The sequence below is a fragment of the Ogataea polymorpha genome (genome assembly GCF_001664045.1).
Source record: "Ogataea polymorpha strain NCYC 495 leu1.1 chromosome Unknown OGAPOscaffold_4, whole genome shotgun sequence".
Taxonomy (NCBI): Eukaryota; Fungi; Ascomycota; class Pichiomycetes; order Pichiales; family Pichiaceae; genus Ogataea; species Ogataea polymorpha.
Genome location: NW_017264701.1, coordinates 1,181,827 through 1,195,754, shown reverse-complemented (window position 1 = coordinate 1,195,754; position 13,928 = coordinate 1,181,827). Strand labels below are relative to the sequence as shown.

General features: G+C 43.5%; 8 protein-coding genes across 8 annotated transcripts; 4 read left to right on the top strand and 4 right to left on the bottom strand.

The window, feature by feature from the left end:
* Nucleotides 1-45: 45 nt before the first annotated feature.
* OGAPODRAFT_94457 (uncharacterized protein) lies at nt 46-3,124 on the top strand (the record flags this gene model as incomplete). Its single annotated transcript, XM_018357540.1, has 1 exon — nt 46-3,124. The coding sequence occupies one exon, from the start codon at nt 46-48 to the stop codon at nt 1,795-1,797; it is 1,752 nt and encodes a 583-aa protein (XP_018210990.1). The 3' UTR covers nt 1,798-3,124.
* OGAPODRAFT_13444 (uncharacterized protein) lies at nt 1,973-3,207 on the bottom strand (the record flags this gene model as incomplete). The annotated part of the gene is made up of 2 exons (XM_018353364.1): nt 1,973-1,975; nt 1,996-3,207. 2 exons carry the CDS (start codon nt 3,205-3,207, stop codon nt 1,973-1,975), a joined length of 1,215 nt encoding a protein of 404 aa, XP_018210989.1.
* Nucleotides 3,208-3,287: 80 nt separating this feature from the next.
* On the top strand, nt 3,288-4,026 carry OGAPODRAFT_16688 (uncharacterized protein). The gene is made up of 2 exons (XM_018354599.1): nt 3,288-3,334; nt 3,378-4,026. The coding sequence occupies exons 1-2, from the start codon at nt 3,308-3,310 to the stop codon at nt 3,960-3,962; spliced, it is 612 nt and encodes a 203-aa protein (XP_018210988.1). The 5' UTR covers nt 3,288-3,307; the 3' UTR covers nt 3,963-4,026.
* A 172-nt stretch (nt 4,027-4,198) lies between these two features.
* Nucleotides 4,199-6,832, top strand: OGAPODRAFT_16687 (uncharacterized protein). Its single transcript, XM_018354598.1, has one exon. It carries the CDS (start codon nt 4,290-4,292, stop codon nt 6,129-6,131), a length of 1,842 nt encoding a protein of 613 aa, XP_018210987.1. The 5' UTR covers nt 4,199-4,289; the 3' UTR covers nt 6,132-6,832.
* OGAPODRAFT_94454 (uncharacterized protein) lies at nt 4,199-6,874 on the bottom strand (the record flags this gene model as incomplete). Its single annotated transcript, XM_018357539.1, has 1 exon — nt 4,199-6,874. The coding sequence occupies one exon, from the start codon at nt 6,872-6,874 to the stop codon at nt 6,146-6,148; it is 729 nt and encodes a 242-aa protein (XP_018210986.1). The 3' UTR covers nt 4,199-6,145.
* A 165-nt stretch (nt 6,875-7,039) lies between these two features.
* On the bottom strand, nt 7,040-8,530 carry OGAPODRAFT_88732 (uncharacterized protein). Its single transcript, XM_018356912.1, has one exon. It carries the CDS (start codon nt 8,488-8,490, stop codon nt 7,231-7,233), a length of 1,260 nt encoding a protein of 419 aa, XP_018210985.1. The 5' UTR covers nt 8,491-8,530; the 3' UTR covers nt 7,040-7,230.
* Nucleotides 8,531-8,696: 166 nt separating this feature from the next.
* On the top strand, nt 8,697-13,674 carry OGAPODRAFT_16686 (uncharacterized protein). The gene has a single exon (XM_018354597.1). It carries the CDS (start codon nt 8,748-8,750, stop codon nt 12,582-12,584), a length of 3,837 nt encoding a protein of 1,278 aa, XP_018210983.1. The 5' UTR covers nt 8,697-8,747; the 3' UTR covers nt 12,585-13,674.
* On the bottom strand, nt 12,577-13,551 carry OGAPODRAFT_36178 (uncharacterized protein; the record flags this gene model as incomplete). Its single annotated transcript, XM_018355317.1, has 1 exon — nt 12,577-13,551. A coding segment is annotated over one exon (975 nt), but the record flags the coding sequence as incomplete, so codon positions are not given.
* Nucleotides 13,675-13,928: the final 254 nt, after the last annotated feature.

The window sequence follows — 13,928 nt, the reverse complement described above, 5'->3', positions numbered from 1 at the left end:
GTATCTTCGTCCAATAAATATATTATCTGCAGATATCTTTTTGCTATGGGCCAATCTTCAAGTACAGAGTCCCCAGAAATAGCGAAGTTCACCAATGGCAAGCTATCGCGGGTCGAGTTGGAGAATGCATTTATCAGGGATGCTACACGATCATTTCAGGCAATTGAGCTGATTTCGCTTCGTGATAATCTGGGTCTTAAAGAGCTGCAAGGATCAACTGTTATCACAGAAAGCAAATTAGCCGACATTATCCAACTTCCAGAGACATCGGCGACGCAGGATATAACAAAGTGCTTCTGCTTTTTAGCTCGATTTCCAAACTTTCGCACAGACTCCAATCTCAACGTTGCTGGGGTGCTTAAGGTATTGGCGATACTTAACCCCGAGAGATTTGCACACCTATTTGGTAATAACCCCCGCTACTTCCTAATGCTGATATTTCTCGCCTTGAGCTTTGATTCAAGTCACGAACCAGACCCCGATAAACTGGAGAAAACGATTTCTTCAAATGACCCAGTGGATGTTGTTTACTTGCAAGACAAGCTTCAGTGGATGCTCATTCCTCAAGTGCAATCATTTGACGGCATTGAGTTATTGCAATACCCTTTACCAGCCTCAAAGCTCCTAAGAATATTGACACTGCTGCTTTACGTGGCACCAATCAGTTTAGAGTTGAACCGCTCGCAACCTTTGGGAAAGCAATTCCATTTCGACGACATAAGCTGGCTCGAGTACGAGAAGAAGGCAATGAATTTATTGCGTTCATTTGACTTGGATTTGACAAGCTCCAACTACACATCTAGAAAAATCACATTTACTACATTCGAGAAAATCATTGGTACTTCTTACTCCAATGGAACTATGCCGAATCTGCTTGTTCCATTATACCACTTGTTTGACTCGTTGCTATATAATACAAGACAGACTCTTCATACCATCGAGTTTGCACATTCTCGTATTCTTACGCGTCCTATGCTTTCACAGTTGGCTACCATACTTCCTGATGAGCTTGTTTTCACCAGACTCAAGAAACTATTTGTCGGAGCAGAATCTGGATTTAGCATGCGTTCCATGGAATCCAAAGTCTTTAAGTGGAATGCTCCCACTATACTCTTAGTTTCCGGTAAACTAATTGAGATGCAACCGTCATCCATGCCTGTCCCTAAAAACAAAAAATATGCCGCTTTTCTAACCGAGTATCCTCGCTTTCACGCATCAAACAACCAGTCACCTAAACCGCCCTTAGCCGATGACGACACTTACACATTCATGGTTTACCTACAAAAACCATGGAAGATCAGCAATAGCGAATGTTTTGGAGACGAACACTCCTTCATTGCACAATTATCTCCCAGACAGATTATATACCCGCCTTCTACTTACGCACACAATTACGCCTATTTCAACACGCTGGGGGGTGGCCTCGGCTTTGGTAGCAAGCCGCCTCTCATCAAAAACAATGTCCGGATATTCAAGCCAGGAGAAGTGTCGCTCACGATTGAAGCTGCTATGGAAATTGCCAGCTTCCGTCACCTGGCTGTCCCAGGAACATACAAGACCGGCTCAATATTTCCGCACAACGTGCCAGAGTTCGAAATCAGCGTTAACATCACCAACCTCGAAGTTTGGGGATGCGGATCTCAAAAAGAGCTCGATGAGCAGAAGAAATTATGGGAGTGGGAAAACAGGGAGGCAGAAGCAAGGAAGAAGCTCAATGCCATGCATTGGGATGATGGTAAGGCGCTGCTTGAAATGGCAGGTATGATCGGCAAACATCAAAGCGGCGGTAGCGTGTGACTTGTAGAATATATCTATGAACTATTTATGTCCTTTTTTGGTAAGCTTTTTCTTAACATGCTTTTTCATTTTGGTTTTACGCTTCTCTCTAGCGGCTTCTTTAGCAGCTTTCTTTCTCTCCTTTTTGGATTCCTTGTCTTCGTATTTCTTTCCTTTTGGCGTTACTTCTTCATCTTCACTGTCTTCAGGGTGACTAACCTCATCATAGCTCTCCTCATTCGTCTCCTCATCGTCGTCTTCTTCCTCACTTGAAGATTCCTTAACCAAATCTCTCAAGGTGTCCACTTGCCCACTCTTGAACTTATCGAAATCGCGCTCTTCCAGATGGTTCAGCGAGCTAACTAAATGCAATGATCTGAACACAATGTCTTCTTGGTCATCTTCTGTCTTGTGAGGTAATGTAGCCAGATATTTTTCGAGCAAGTCTAGATTCTCAGGGTCGTCCAAAGCCAATAGCCGGTCGTTCTTTTCAGGAATCAACTCAGCAATCAAGTTTGACCACGAGTCAATAACAAACCGAAATATCATCCTTTCGGGAAAAACATTGATGTTTTTTGTCCGGGAAAAGAAATCGTTCACGTTTTTGATATCCATTCGCAAGAAATCCATTGACATCTGATGATCAGGCTCCACAGACTGAGAAACATCAAATACATAAAGTTCTCCCTTATGCACAATAGTGTTGTACTCGCTCAAGTCTGCGTGTACCAGCCGACATTTCTGATAGAGCCATCTCATGTAAATAAGCAGTCGAATGTAAAAGCGTGCAATTTCCTCGTCATCTTGGAACTCGTAATCTTTCAGTTTTGGAGAAGGCCATCCGTCTCCTTTGCTAAGATATTCCATAACCAAAACATGCGATTTGAGATCCACTGGCTCAGGAGAAGGGATCCCAGCAGAATGCAACCGTTTCAAATTTCTAAACTCTTTTTCAGCCCACAAGCGAACCATTTTCCTAGGATTCGACTGGTTGCGGGTATTTCTGAATCTGAACTCACCGTCCACATACCTCTCACGGTCCTTAAACACTAAAATGGAGGTTTTGTAAATCTTGACAGCATATTCTTTTCCCGTTTCTGAGTTCAGTGCGTAATACACATTGGCTTCCTTGCCTGTTGATATGCATCCATTTATTTCCGTAATTGTTCCGTTTTTAAATAGCTTGGACAAGAATCTCAGTGTCCGAGGATCGAGGACCTGTTCCACTGTGGCTCTTTCAGCTTTATCTCGGGTAACTCTATGTTTGATTTGATCCACCTTGATCTGCGACGCATATTTGTCCAGAAGTTCAGTTTTCTCTTTCAAAGCCTGGTGTGTAGCTCCTCTGAACGAATCAGACTCACTAATGCCCTCATCAGAGCTGTAATCAGAATCTGATAAACTCAAGTCATCTAGATTCAAGTCGCTCATATTGTCAAGAAAATTAAATAATTTTTTTTTACCTTGTGCACGAAGCTGTACTGACAGTTTTGATCTGAATTTATTTAATTCAGAAATCAACAGTTTATAGATGGTGCTTATAAAAAGCCTACCGCAGGTATGTCTCCTCGCCGATTTGTTGTACAGGACTAACAGGATAGAAGTTTTTGGGATACCCACTCTATATAGGCGTGGAGCTGGTGCTGCTTTATGCCGTGATCAATAAGATGTGTGGCGTGTATGGTTTGCTTTCATTCCTAACAGGCCATCCTATCGATGCCGTGCAATGGATGTATTATCTCTCGTCCACAGCAGTCATGATCCTATATATCCAGGGATTCCGGAGAGTACAAACACCAAATATAAACTGGTTTTCGCTTGTCGTTTTCGTTTATCTTCTCGACACAGTGATTGGATTTTTGTATACAGGTTATTTTTCCTGGTTGTGGTTTTCTGAGCATGATACTTCGGTCGAGCTTTTAGCCCGTGCTGTTACGGAGGACCTTTCATCCCAATCTGCATCCGAAGCCTACGAACTATTTGTCACCGTCGCCCTAACGGTTGTTACCAGTTTTGTGCGACTATATTTCACCGTGATTATGTTAGCATTTTTCAAAGAGATGCGTACAGCAGCTAAATTTGATGCAAGATTCCGCATATCGAGCGCCTCTGCATCCTCGAGCGCTCTCAGATGGCTAAATAAAGCCCAAAACCAATCATACAGCGTTCTGAATAGGATTGTTTAATCACAGGCGGAAGTTTTCTGGCTACTATTGTTTCTGTGCATATACATTAAATATTACGACTAACGGCAAGTGAAGTCCAATTCTCTCGATATTGCTAAATCGGCCCGTATCCTGATATAATACTAGACATCTCAATCGTCAGCAAGCCCATCGAGTAAGCTGGGCAATTTTCCTTCTTAGAATTTCAAGTCAATTTCGATCCGGTAAAAAAGTTGCCGAAAAAAAAGGTTTTTGTTGAAAAGGAAGTAATCATTGCAGCCCTCCCAACAGTGCGATATTCGTGAAACTGATCGCTTAGAATCATCATATGTGCCAGAAATAGCCGTCATGTCGTCAGAAGAGCCGGTGGCAATGGCCAAACAGGATGAAACCAGAGAAGTTAAGGATAAAGAAACCAAAAATCCTAACACTTCGTTCATTCACAAGTTGTACGCAATGTTGGAAGACCACAACCTTGATCACCTCATATGGTGGCATTCGAACCAGACTTCTTTCTATGTTCTTCCTTCCGAAGAGTTTACAAGAGTATTAAGCAATTATTTCAAACATGCAAATATAGCTTCGTTTATACGGCAGCTGAACATGTATGGATTTCATAAAGTGAACGATAACTTTAGCAACGAGACGCTAACCACAACACCACCTCCTTCAGACCAAACGGGCTCTAGAAAAGGTTCTAACTCGTCGAATAATGGATCATATGTCTGGGAATTCAAACACTCATCTGGCTGGTTCAGACAAGGAAACATCGAGGGTCTAACTCAGATCAAGCGACGCTCGTTCAAAAATATTGCCTCACAAAAGGAAGTTCACAGTTTGAAGCTCCCCCAGACGGAGGGAATGAAAGACGCCCAGAATTACGTGCCCTATAGGTACCATCCAAATAGCCCGGGAGATCTGAACGACGCAACGATGCAAGAAGAAGTGGACATGAAAGCTAGACTTACCAACTCCTATGTGCAACAGCAGATGAGTACGACGATGCCACCCAAGGAATTAAACTATCTAGAGCTCACCGGTCAGTATCACGATTTACTTAGAGCTTACGACGCTTTGACATACCGCTATAAAATTGTGAAGGAAGACCTAACAAAAACGAACTATGATTGTGTTTCCCTTCTCGACGTTCTTAAGGATGTCGTTGGGCTGATACCCAAAGAACCCGCTAACGAAATGATGACTACAAAATTGCTGTCGGAGTTGGAAAAATTCAAGACCAATGTTCTTCAACGGTGCGCCGCGCGAGACATGGCTTTCAAACAAGTGACAAATGGCCTTGGACACTATGCTGAGGGCGGCTCAATCTTCTCGGATAGCCACGGATCTCTTGCGGTTCCGGTTCACAGCCCTCATACGTCTCTGTCTCATATACCCCAACCTCCACCGCGCAACTCATCCGCCACGTCATCCTTCCATCCTTATGACCAAAGCCAACTGCCTTATAAGGATATCAGATACAGTGGATCCTCAAACAGGCCCAGAAACTTATCTGTATTTGATCCATTGCAACCTGCAACACCTTCAATGATCAACACTGGTCCTCCTCCACCTCCACCAGGCGAACAATCGCCAGCATTTTTAAGTCAAATGCATGAGAGCGACATTTCACACCAATCTGCGCAGCAGCCTCTGCGTCGTAATTCTCCAGCAATAATGCCATTCTCGGGTTCCCCTGGCCCTGTGCGGCGGTCTTCTCCGGGGCCAGGAAACCTGCCTCCACCGCTGATAATGCAAACATTATCGGGAGTTCCTGCAGAAAGTGCTAAAACGAGATCGTCGTCTGCCAACTCGCTGTCATACTTCCAAAGCACTGCTCCAGCTCCTTCTGGGTCGCCAACCAACAATCTGAAAAGAGCAGGGTCGGTGCCATCACAGCCGGTGGCTGAAGAAAAACGATCGAGTCAAACTTACTCACTGAGCAATCCGCCAAGATCGATACCCCCCCAAATGAACCAAAGGTCAGTCCACGAACATCAGCAACAACAGACAGCACAGCAAAGCCGAACGAACTCCTCGAGTTCAGCGAGCGCAACATCTGTTCCTGGTTTGCAGACCGCATCGTCAGCGACTGTGTATTCTCTCTTGAATCCTCCAAAAGGTCGGACAGAAGATCAAAAAAGAGAATCTGAAGCACCTGAAGAAAGCGTCAAGAGAATCCGCAACCAATAGTTTTTAATTACTTCTTAATTGAGCGTATTTGAGAATGAGCTGTTGGACTCTAAAAGCGGGTTATTTCTGGCTTGAGTCATCTTATCAGCATATTCGTCTCCGTAGAGGCACTCGATAGTGTCGATGAGTAAACTATACTCTCCAAATTTCTTATCAGCAATAGAAAGTCCAACGCTCCTTACACGATCCTTCTCAAATTCCTCGTCGTATTGTATTTGAATCTTGCCCTTATTAGTGAGTACAAAATCACTGAAAGAGATAAATACATCTTGCCATTGACTATTATTCTCAAGAAAGACTCTATGCTGAAATAAATCTGTTCTAGAGGAGGTGTCCGTTTGAAAGTTGATCATAAACTTCCGTTCTGGAGTTTGGTTTTTCACCCGCAAATGAACCGCGTAGAACGTGGACAGGTCCCACCAGAAGTTGGCAAATCGCTTGCTAAGATAAAACGGCCTAAAAGAATGCCTTTTCTGGCGATCTTTGGTCTTGAACATCGCCCATCCAGAATCCTTCACCTTTGGGTCAGCTGGGAGGTTCAGATTTAGATTTCCATGGAATCGTGCGCACAATTTCCCCGTGTCTTCATCTCTATAAGGATCAAAGTGAACGGTGGAGAATCCTCCCAGTGATTCGTCAGAGGTGGCGATTATCCTGTCGAAGGTCTTCAGATCCTTGAAATCTAAAAGTACGAGTCTCAGTTGTTGGCTTGGGAAAACGTAGTTCTTGAATGATTGCAACATGAGTTACCAAAATGTGCTTACTCCTCAATTTACCCCATTCTAGCACAGCCCTATTTGACTGAAGTTCAAAAAAAATGTATTAAAATGTTTTAGAAATAAACAAGGCAGATGAATCATCAAAAGATTGCAGCCCGGCACAAAAAGGTCTTACGTGCACAGAAGCCGCTAAAATACAAACAGAAGAACCTTGAGTTGCTTCTCTATCTAAACTATCTCCGTTTTATGAATGCACTTGTCAAAAAGGCTAACGAATTATCAGAGCAAGACGCGAGTTCCGAAATATTACATAAACATCTCGAAGACGCCAAATTGGAGATGCTACAGCGATTCAAGGGCTAGTGAGTCATTATGATACATCATTCATAAAAGAAATTGTTGAGGTGGGGCTGTTTCAGCACCTCGATATTATCGATAGCAGCGTCCGGACTTTCTTTGAACTGCACGAATAATCCCTGCAATTGTGCCGTACTGATGTAAGGCAACTTGAGCTCGTTGTACTTCTTCATGAAAATGTCGGCTTTTTCATTTTCTCCAGGATAGAACCGCAGGAACATTTGCTGAATCTGGTAGTTTGTTGCGTTGTCGATCAGCACTTTGTAATCAATTCGTCCTGGTCTCAACAAAGCAGGGTCCAGTTTTTGCGGGTGGTTGGTGGTCATGAAAGTAAGGATCTCGTCAGCAGAAGCAACTCCATCTAGAGCATTCAATAGGCCACTGAAAGTCACCCCAGCAACGTATCCCTGTTCTCTATTTTGCTCGCGTTTATTGAAAGCAGCATCAATGTCCTCCAACAGTAATATGGTTCGTTCAGGAATATTGTTCATCAAATATGCCAGCCTATCATCAGTCAGATTGGGCTCACTAATGTTCAGAATAGCAATATTATAATCAAGCTCGCCGGCAAGAGCTTGTATGAAGCTAGTTTTTCCGGATCCTGGTGGTCCGTAAAGCAGATATCCTCTTCTATAAGGAATTCCTCTATCATGATACCACTTTCCCGACTGAAGAAACTCTTTCACATCTTTAATGATGGCCTCCTTAACACCATAATCAAGAACCACCGAGTCCATCACCCTCTTTTTTCGCGGTTGTCCAAAAGGTCTCCAATCCTGTCCCCATGACTTGAATAGAACCGTCTTCCCTTCTGCCATTTTCATTGCCATCGCCCTTGCCTCGTCCAGGATCGATGCCAGCAAGTATTTGTCTTTGTACAATGTCGTCAATGTGATAGTTTCTGTTGGTACACCGGAGTTATGCAATCTTTCCGACCGTTCGCGCTTCACATAGAACCATGCCCCGTCATATTTTAGCCAATGATTTCCTGGACCAGGCACAAAGGAAAAGCCCGTGGAGATCGAGCCGTTGGGATGCTGGACGTATTTCGTCTGAACGCTTAAATGTCTAGAAGATCTGTGTTTATAGTTGGACATCCAATGAAGAAACCAATCGTATGATTTATCTGTACTTCTTAACTCCAGATCCACAAGCATTCGGCGGTATGCTAAGCTAGCCAAAGAGCCCACCGACTTGCGAAGAAGAGCCAAGGAGCCTCCAAGCACCATGAGGCCTCCACCGGCCGTGAAGTACGGGTTCCCAGATATTACTGAAGGCAGCATACCCACACCCGGTAGTTGGCTCTCATCGATTGGAACCGGCTCTTCTGGCTTTTTTTCTTCGGCTAGATTTGATGTCATATCTGCTAAACAGTTTATAGTGAAAAATCCACCAATATTATTTCTGGAACCACACCCGGGACCTTAGAGTGCTATCAGTCTAAGAAATCTGTTTAAATTCACATTATAAACGGCAAACGGGTCCTGTCATAAACGTTACGGACTTTAAAATCTCGCCATCAGAGTGTCTATGAGTCAGAATGCCAGATTCCGTACCACCCCCAGATTACTCTGAAGTAGTCAATGCTGAGAGAACGGAAGAGGTTAACGAGCTGTATCCCTCTGTGCCACCTAGGAATGAGGACTACTCGCGCAAGAAGGAGGAATATTTAGATGTTGCAGATGACGAAAATGAAGTGGATGGAAGTGACCCAAGCAATGAGTCTATGGATACCAAGTCCCCATATTTCGAGGAGATTCCTCCTCGTGCAGCAGAGAAGACCTACAACTTTAAGGACGCCGAGTTCTTCAAAACAAGTGAACGTATACTAGATGATTTGAGAAATGACCCATTCTTCTTGCTGAGCGGATTTGATGTGTCGGGGAAAATTGGAAAGGGAATTCTAGGTGAGGAAACCGTTTACTACGCAGAGAGATTACACGGGTTTATCAAAAACTCGTCTAAGAAATACCAGGCATTGATCCCGGTTTCCACGTTTGAGCAGCTGAACACGGCAAAGCCTGAGGAATTGGAGGACGGATGGAAGTTATGGACCGTTAATGGTATCATTGCTCCGTCGCCGCAATTGTCCATTCCCAAACACCCACTGTTCCATTTTAGAATTAAGATCAAAGGAAAGGGAAATGCCATGCATGTGAAACACAAGTTCTACAGCTTTGGTGATAGCCAATTGCTGGAACAAGACAAGAAAGATTTAATGTTGGACGTTAATGGAATCAAAAAACAGGCATCTTTTGCGTCCGACGCAGAGCAAGAGTACAACAATAGGGTTTTAGTGGAGTCAATTCCGCAAATAGTAGACTCGGCAAATTACATCTGTGAATCTACTGGAACAATTATCAGAATTGAGGTTTATCCATCAATTTTCGATTATGATGACCTCAAGCATTTTGAGAAGGAAGAGATTGAACTTAAGGTCTCGTCATTTCTTTCTCAACTGCCAGATAACGCTATCGATAATTTTCATGTTCCGTCAACGATTGACTGCTTGAATACATTGTTCAAAGTTCTGAAAGGTCCTCTTACCAACTTAGACACAGACGATATAAAAACCCTCAAGCCAAACAATTCCGTTGTCTTGAGACTGCATTTACAATTGGAGCTCCTGCCTTCCAAATTGTTCTTCAGAGAAATAAATGATGAGCTTCAGCCACCTCGATTTTCGGATTTGGGCCAGTATATGAAAGTTGGATACGACTATTACCTGAGGGCTCTGACAGAAGTTCTGTACCTAGGATCTATATTTTCTCCAACCTCGGAGTTTTTCAAAATCAAAACCACGTTTCAATCTGATATGGCCCAAGTGTTCAGGATTTTGAACGAGCCTGACTTGTCCAGTGAGCTACAGTATTGGGATAAATTTCAGTACATTACCGCTATGACTGCTCTTAGTATTTGCCCATACTATACGGACAACATGATCATAGATTGTTATTCGATTATGACTAACCTGACTCCTGACAATACGCCGGAGCTCTTTGATGCCTTGACGTATTGTGCTACATCAAGACAAGGAAACGATCTCTCAATGTTTGTTGCCACGCTCAGATCCAAGGGCGTGGTAGGTTTCATGGAATTGAGAAGCTGTTTCCAAAAGTTTGGCTTTGACATCACGAACCCTGAGGTCGTACGGACTTTAACGGACGACCAACTCATATCATCATACAAAAATAATGTGATTGTCAGCTCTACAAAGTACGAACGTTCGACATTTAGAGAGGCCTTAGAGAAGGTTGGCCAATACCGAGAAAGCACGAAAATTCGGAATTTTCTGGATACGGAGCCCATGTTTGATGTTTCCGAGGCATACGAAACCCTAGAAACAGATCCATCAGTGGACGATGATGTTTTAATTACCGCTTTTCAACTTAAAGCGGAGGATTCCGTTTACTACTCTTCTTTGTACGCTAGAGCGCTCATGACCATTGCGCTACAGAGAAAGAGCCCTATGCTATTTAGTTACATCCACTCAAGCCTCCCACAATTTGCTCAATCGACCCCCTCGCTGCAGGAGGCATACGAGCTGATTGGCTGCGACCAGTATGCAGACGACTCCTCAGTGGTTAGGATTTTCCAGGAGAGGGTGGCCAAAGAGATGAACGTTGATTTCTATCGCCTTTGGGTTTGCTTGAAGGTGATTGGAGAGGCGAAGAAATCCAAATTGATAGAGGGTTTTCTAAACTCAGGAGTCATGGATTCCAGACTACTTTCCGTGGAAAAAACGCCAGCCGGATTGAATAATATTGGAAATACATGCTACCTCAACTCGTTGCTGCAATATTATTTTGTCATTGAGCCTTTGAGAAGCCTAATTTTGCAATTCAACAAGACACTGAAGAGGCATAAAGTTGAAAATGATGAAAACTACCTTGTCCGGAGAATTGGAGGAAGGACTGTTGGATACAAGGAGATTGAAAGGTCCTACCAGTTCATGTATCAACTGAGGGACTTATACGACAAGATGATTCATGAGAATACAAGATGTGTCCAGCCGACTAGGGAACTTGCTTATCTTGCTTTTAGTCCTATAAGTGACGAGGTGGAGTTTGCAGAGGATACAGTTGAACCAGAAGATGCAGTGATGGGTGATGATGAAGAGCAATCCGAAGTTCAAGAGCATGGGGAGGTGAGCATTGAGTTGGTAGAAAAAGCAAAGCACGATGAAGAGTCCCCTGAGACCAAGCTAGATGATCATTCCATGATGGACGTGGATGAGAAGAGTCCTTCAGCACAACAAAAGGCCACGCTTCACAGTGCTGCTACGGCGAAGATTAGTGCAGACCAAATCGAAAACGCTCTTGAGATAGGAAGGCAGCAAGACGTGACAGAATGTATTGAAAACGTGCTGATTCAAATAGAAAGCGCTCTCGAGCCTGAAAATTTGGACTCAGACAATGAGCAGATTGATCTCGTCAAACAGTTATTTTATGGAAAGACAAAGCAAATCTTGATGCCCGTTGATCCAGTGACCAAGGAGGAACTCAGTTCTGCTAGAGCACGGACAAAAGAGGAGAGATTTTTGAACCTCATTGTCAATATTGGTGATCACCCAAGAGACATTTACGATGCCTTAGACACGTACTTTACCGAGGATTTGCTCCAGCTGGACAATGAAGAGGTCAAAAGGTCTCTCACAATCACGGAGCTTCCAAAGATTCTTCAAATCCAGATACAAAGAGTTCAATTTGATCGAGAAAGGCTTATCCCTGTGAAGTCAATTGAGCCGCTTCCATTCAAGGAAGACCTCTATATGGACCGGTATATGGAAACTACAGACAGTGAACTTATCTCAAAGAGAAAGGAGGTTTTCAGGTGGAAACGGCAGATTGCCGAACTTCAGGAACGCCGAAGGAAGCTTACCGAACCTAATGACCATGGTCTGTCTCTTCGGGATGCTCTTGATTCCACTAGACAATTCCTTAAGTCACAGATTCTCAACGATATCGGGGTTCTAGTTGACTCGAACATATTTGAGGTTCTTGATGAGCAAATTTCTAAAATTGACGAGCAATTAAACTTTATTAAGAGCGAGGTCGAGAGATTACAAAATCTGATCACCAATCAGTTCAGTGATCTCAACAATATCGGATACTCAGTGTTTGCAATTTTCATCCACCGGGGACAAGCTTCCTATGGCCATTACTGGATTTACATCAGAGATCCAAAGTCCAACCTCTACAGAAAATACAATGATGAAATAGTGAGTGAGGTGCCTATAGAAGAGGTGTTGAACTTCAGCGAGAACAACAGCGCAACTCCATATTATCTTGTCTTCGTGAAGAACGAACTTTTGGACACGATCCAGCCTCTGAAAAGGGAGATTAGAGAGAGTTCCCAACACGTTCCGGATCAATGACACTCATCAAAGCTTGGTCAATGTCTTTGATGAGGTCTTCATAGTCTTCGCAGCCAACACTGATCCTCAGAAGATTGCTATTTGTCGATGGGCGGGCGAAGTTTAGGTTTTTGGATGCTAGCTCGACCACGGTTTCACCTCCCTCGATGTTTGGGTTGTTACTCAGAAAATTGAATTTTGTGAGAATGATATCTGCCAGTTCTTCGCTTTTAAACTCAATGGCCAGCACAGGGTTGTAGAATCCATTCAGTTGTTGTTTGACAAAGGGATCCAGCTGAAGAGAAGAATGATGCAGTTTATTGATCACCATACTATACTTGTCCATGCTTTCTCTGAGATAGGTGACTATTCTTTCAGTGTTTTGACACTGGGTTAGCATTCTCATTTTATACGTTCTTAACGACCTCAGTAGCAGGAAGGAGTCAAAGTTGGCAATTGTAGTCCCGAGAGAGTGTCTTTCGCTGTGGAGATTTGCTTTATCTGTTTTTTTCTTGCTCACTACAAAACCTGCTCCCAGATCAGATACTCCAGCCAAGTATTTCACCGCAGAATACACAACGTAGTCCGCACCGTACTTGAATGGGAACTGTAGCGGAGGTGGAGCAAGAGTGGAGTCCACTATGAGATATGATTGTTTTTCGTGAGCAAGTCTCGCAAACTTCGCGATATCTAATACATAGCCTTCAGGGTTCATGGGCGTCTCGATAAGAATAACGGATTTAGGTTGAAGTCGCTCTGTTTCTTCAAGCGTCAATTTTTGGAGTCCTGTGAGCTTGGAAAGCAGTTTGATAACTCGATGCGTTCCTTGGTATCCTGAATTATTGATGCAGATCATAGGCGGATTCAGATAGGAGAGAATTCCCATGATGGCAGAGGTGCCAGAATTATATATGGTAGCGTACCCTTCGGTGATATTCTCGAGGATTTTTTCCACCTTTTCAGAGTTTGGATGCGATCCTTTGGAGTACTTGAAGTTCTCGAGTACATACGGTTTGCGCGAATGCTGGTTTTGTAGTGGATTTTGAATAGTTGGATAGTATGGCAATTTTTCAGGCTGTGGAGGAGGAATCGTGGAGGGTGATTGGAATTCAATAGGTTCGGTTTGATCTGTGTCTTGTGAGATTTGCTCCAGCCCCGGTATGCTGTTAATTAGATTCGTGAAGTGGTCATCGGAATGGATCAAACGGGTATTAAAACCCACAAACTGGTTATTAAATATTTCTTCATAGTTTAGGTCTATAGAGGTACCGTCATTGTATGTTTCAGCAGGTTGTGGTTGCCATTCACGTAGCCGACGGCCATTAAATATGCGATTGCGTTTCTTGAATGCATGTAGCCACCCTT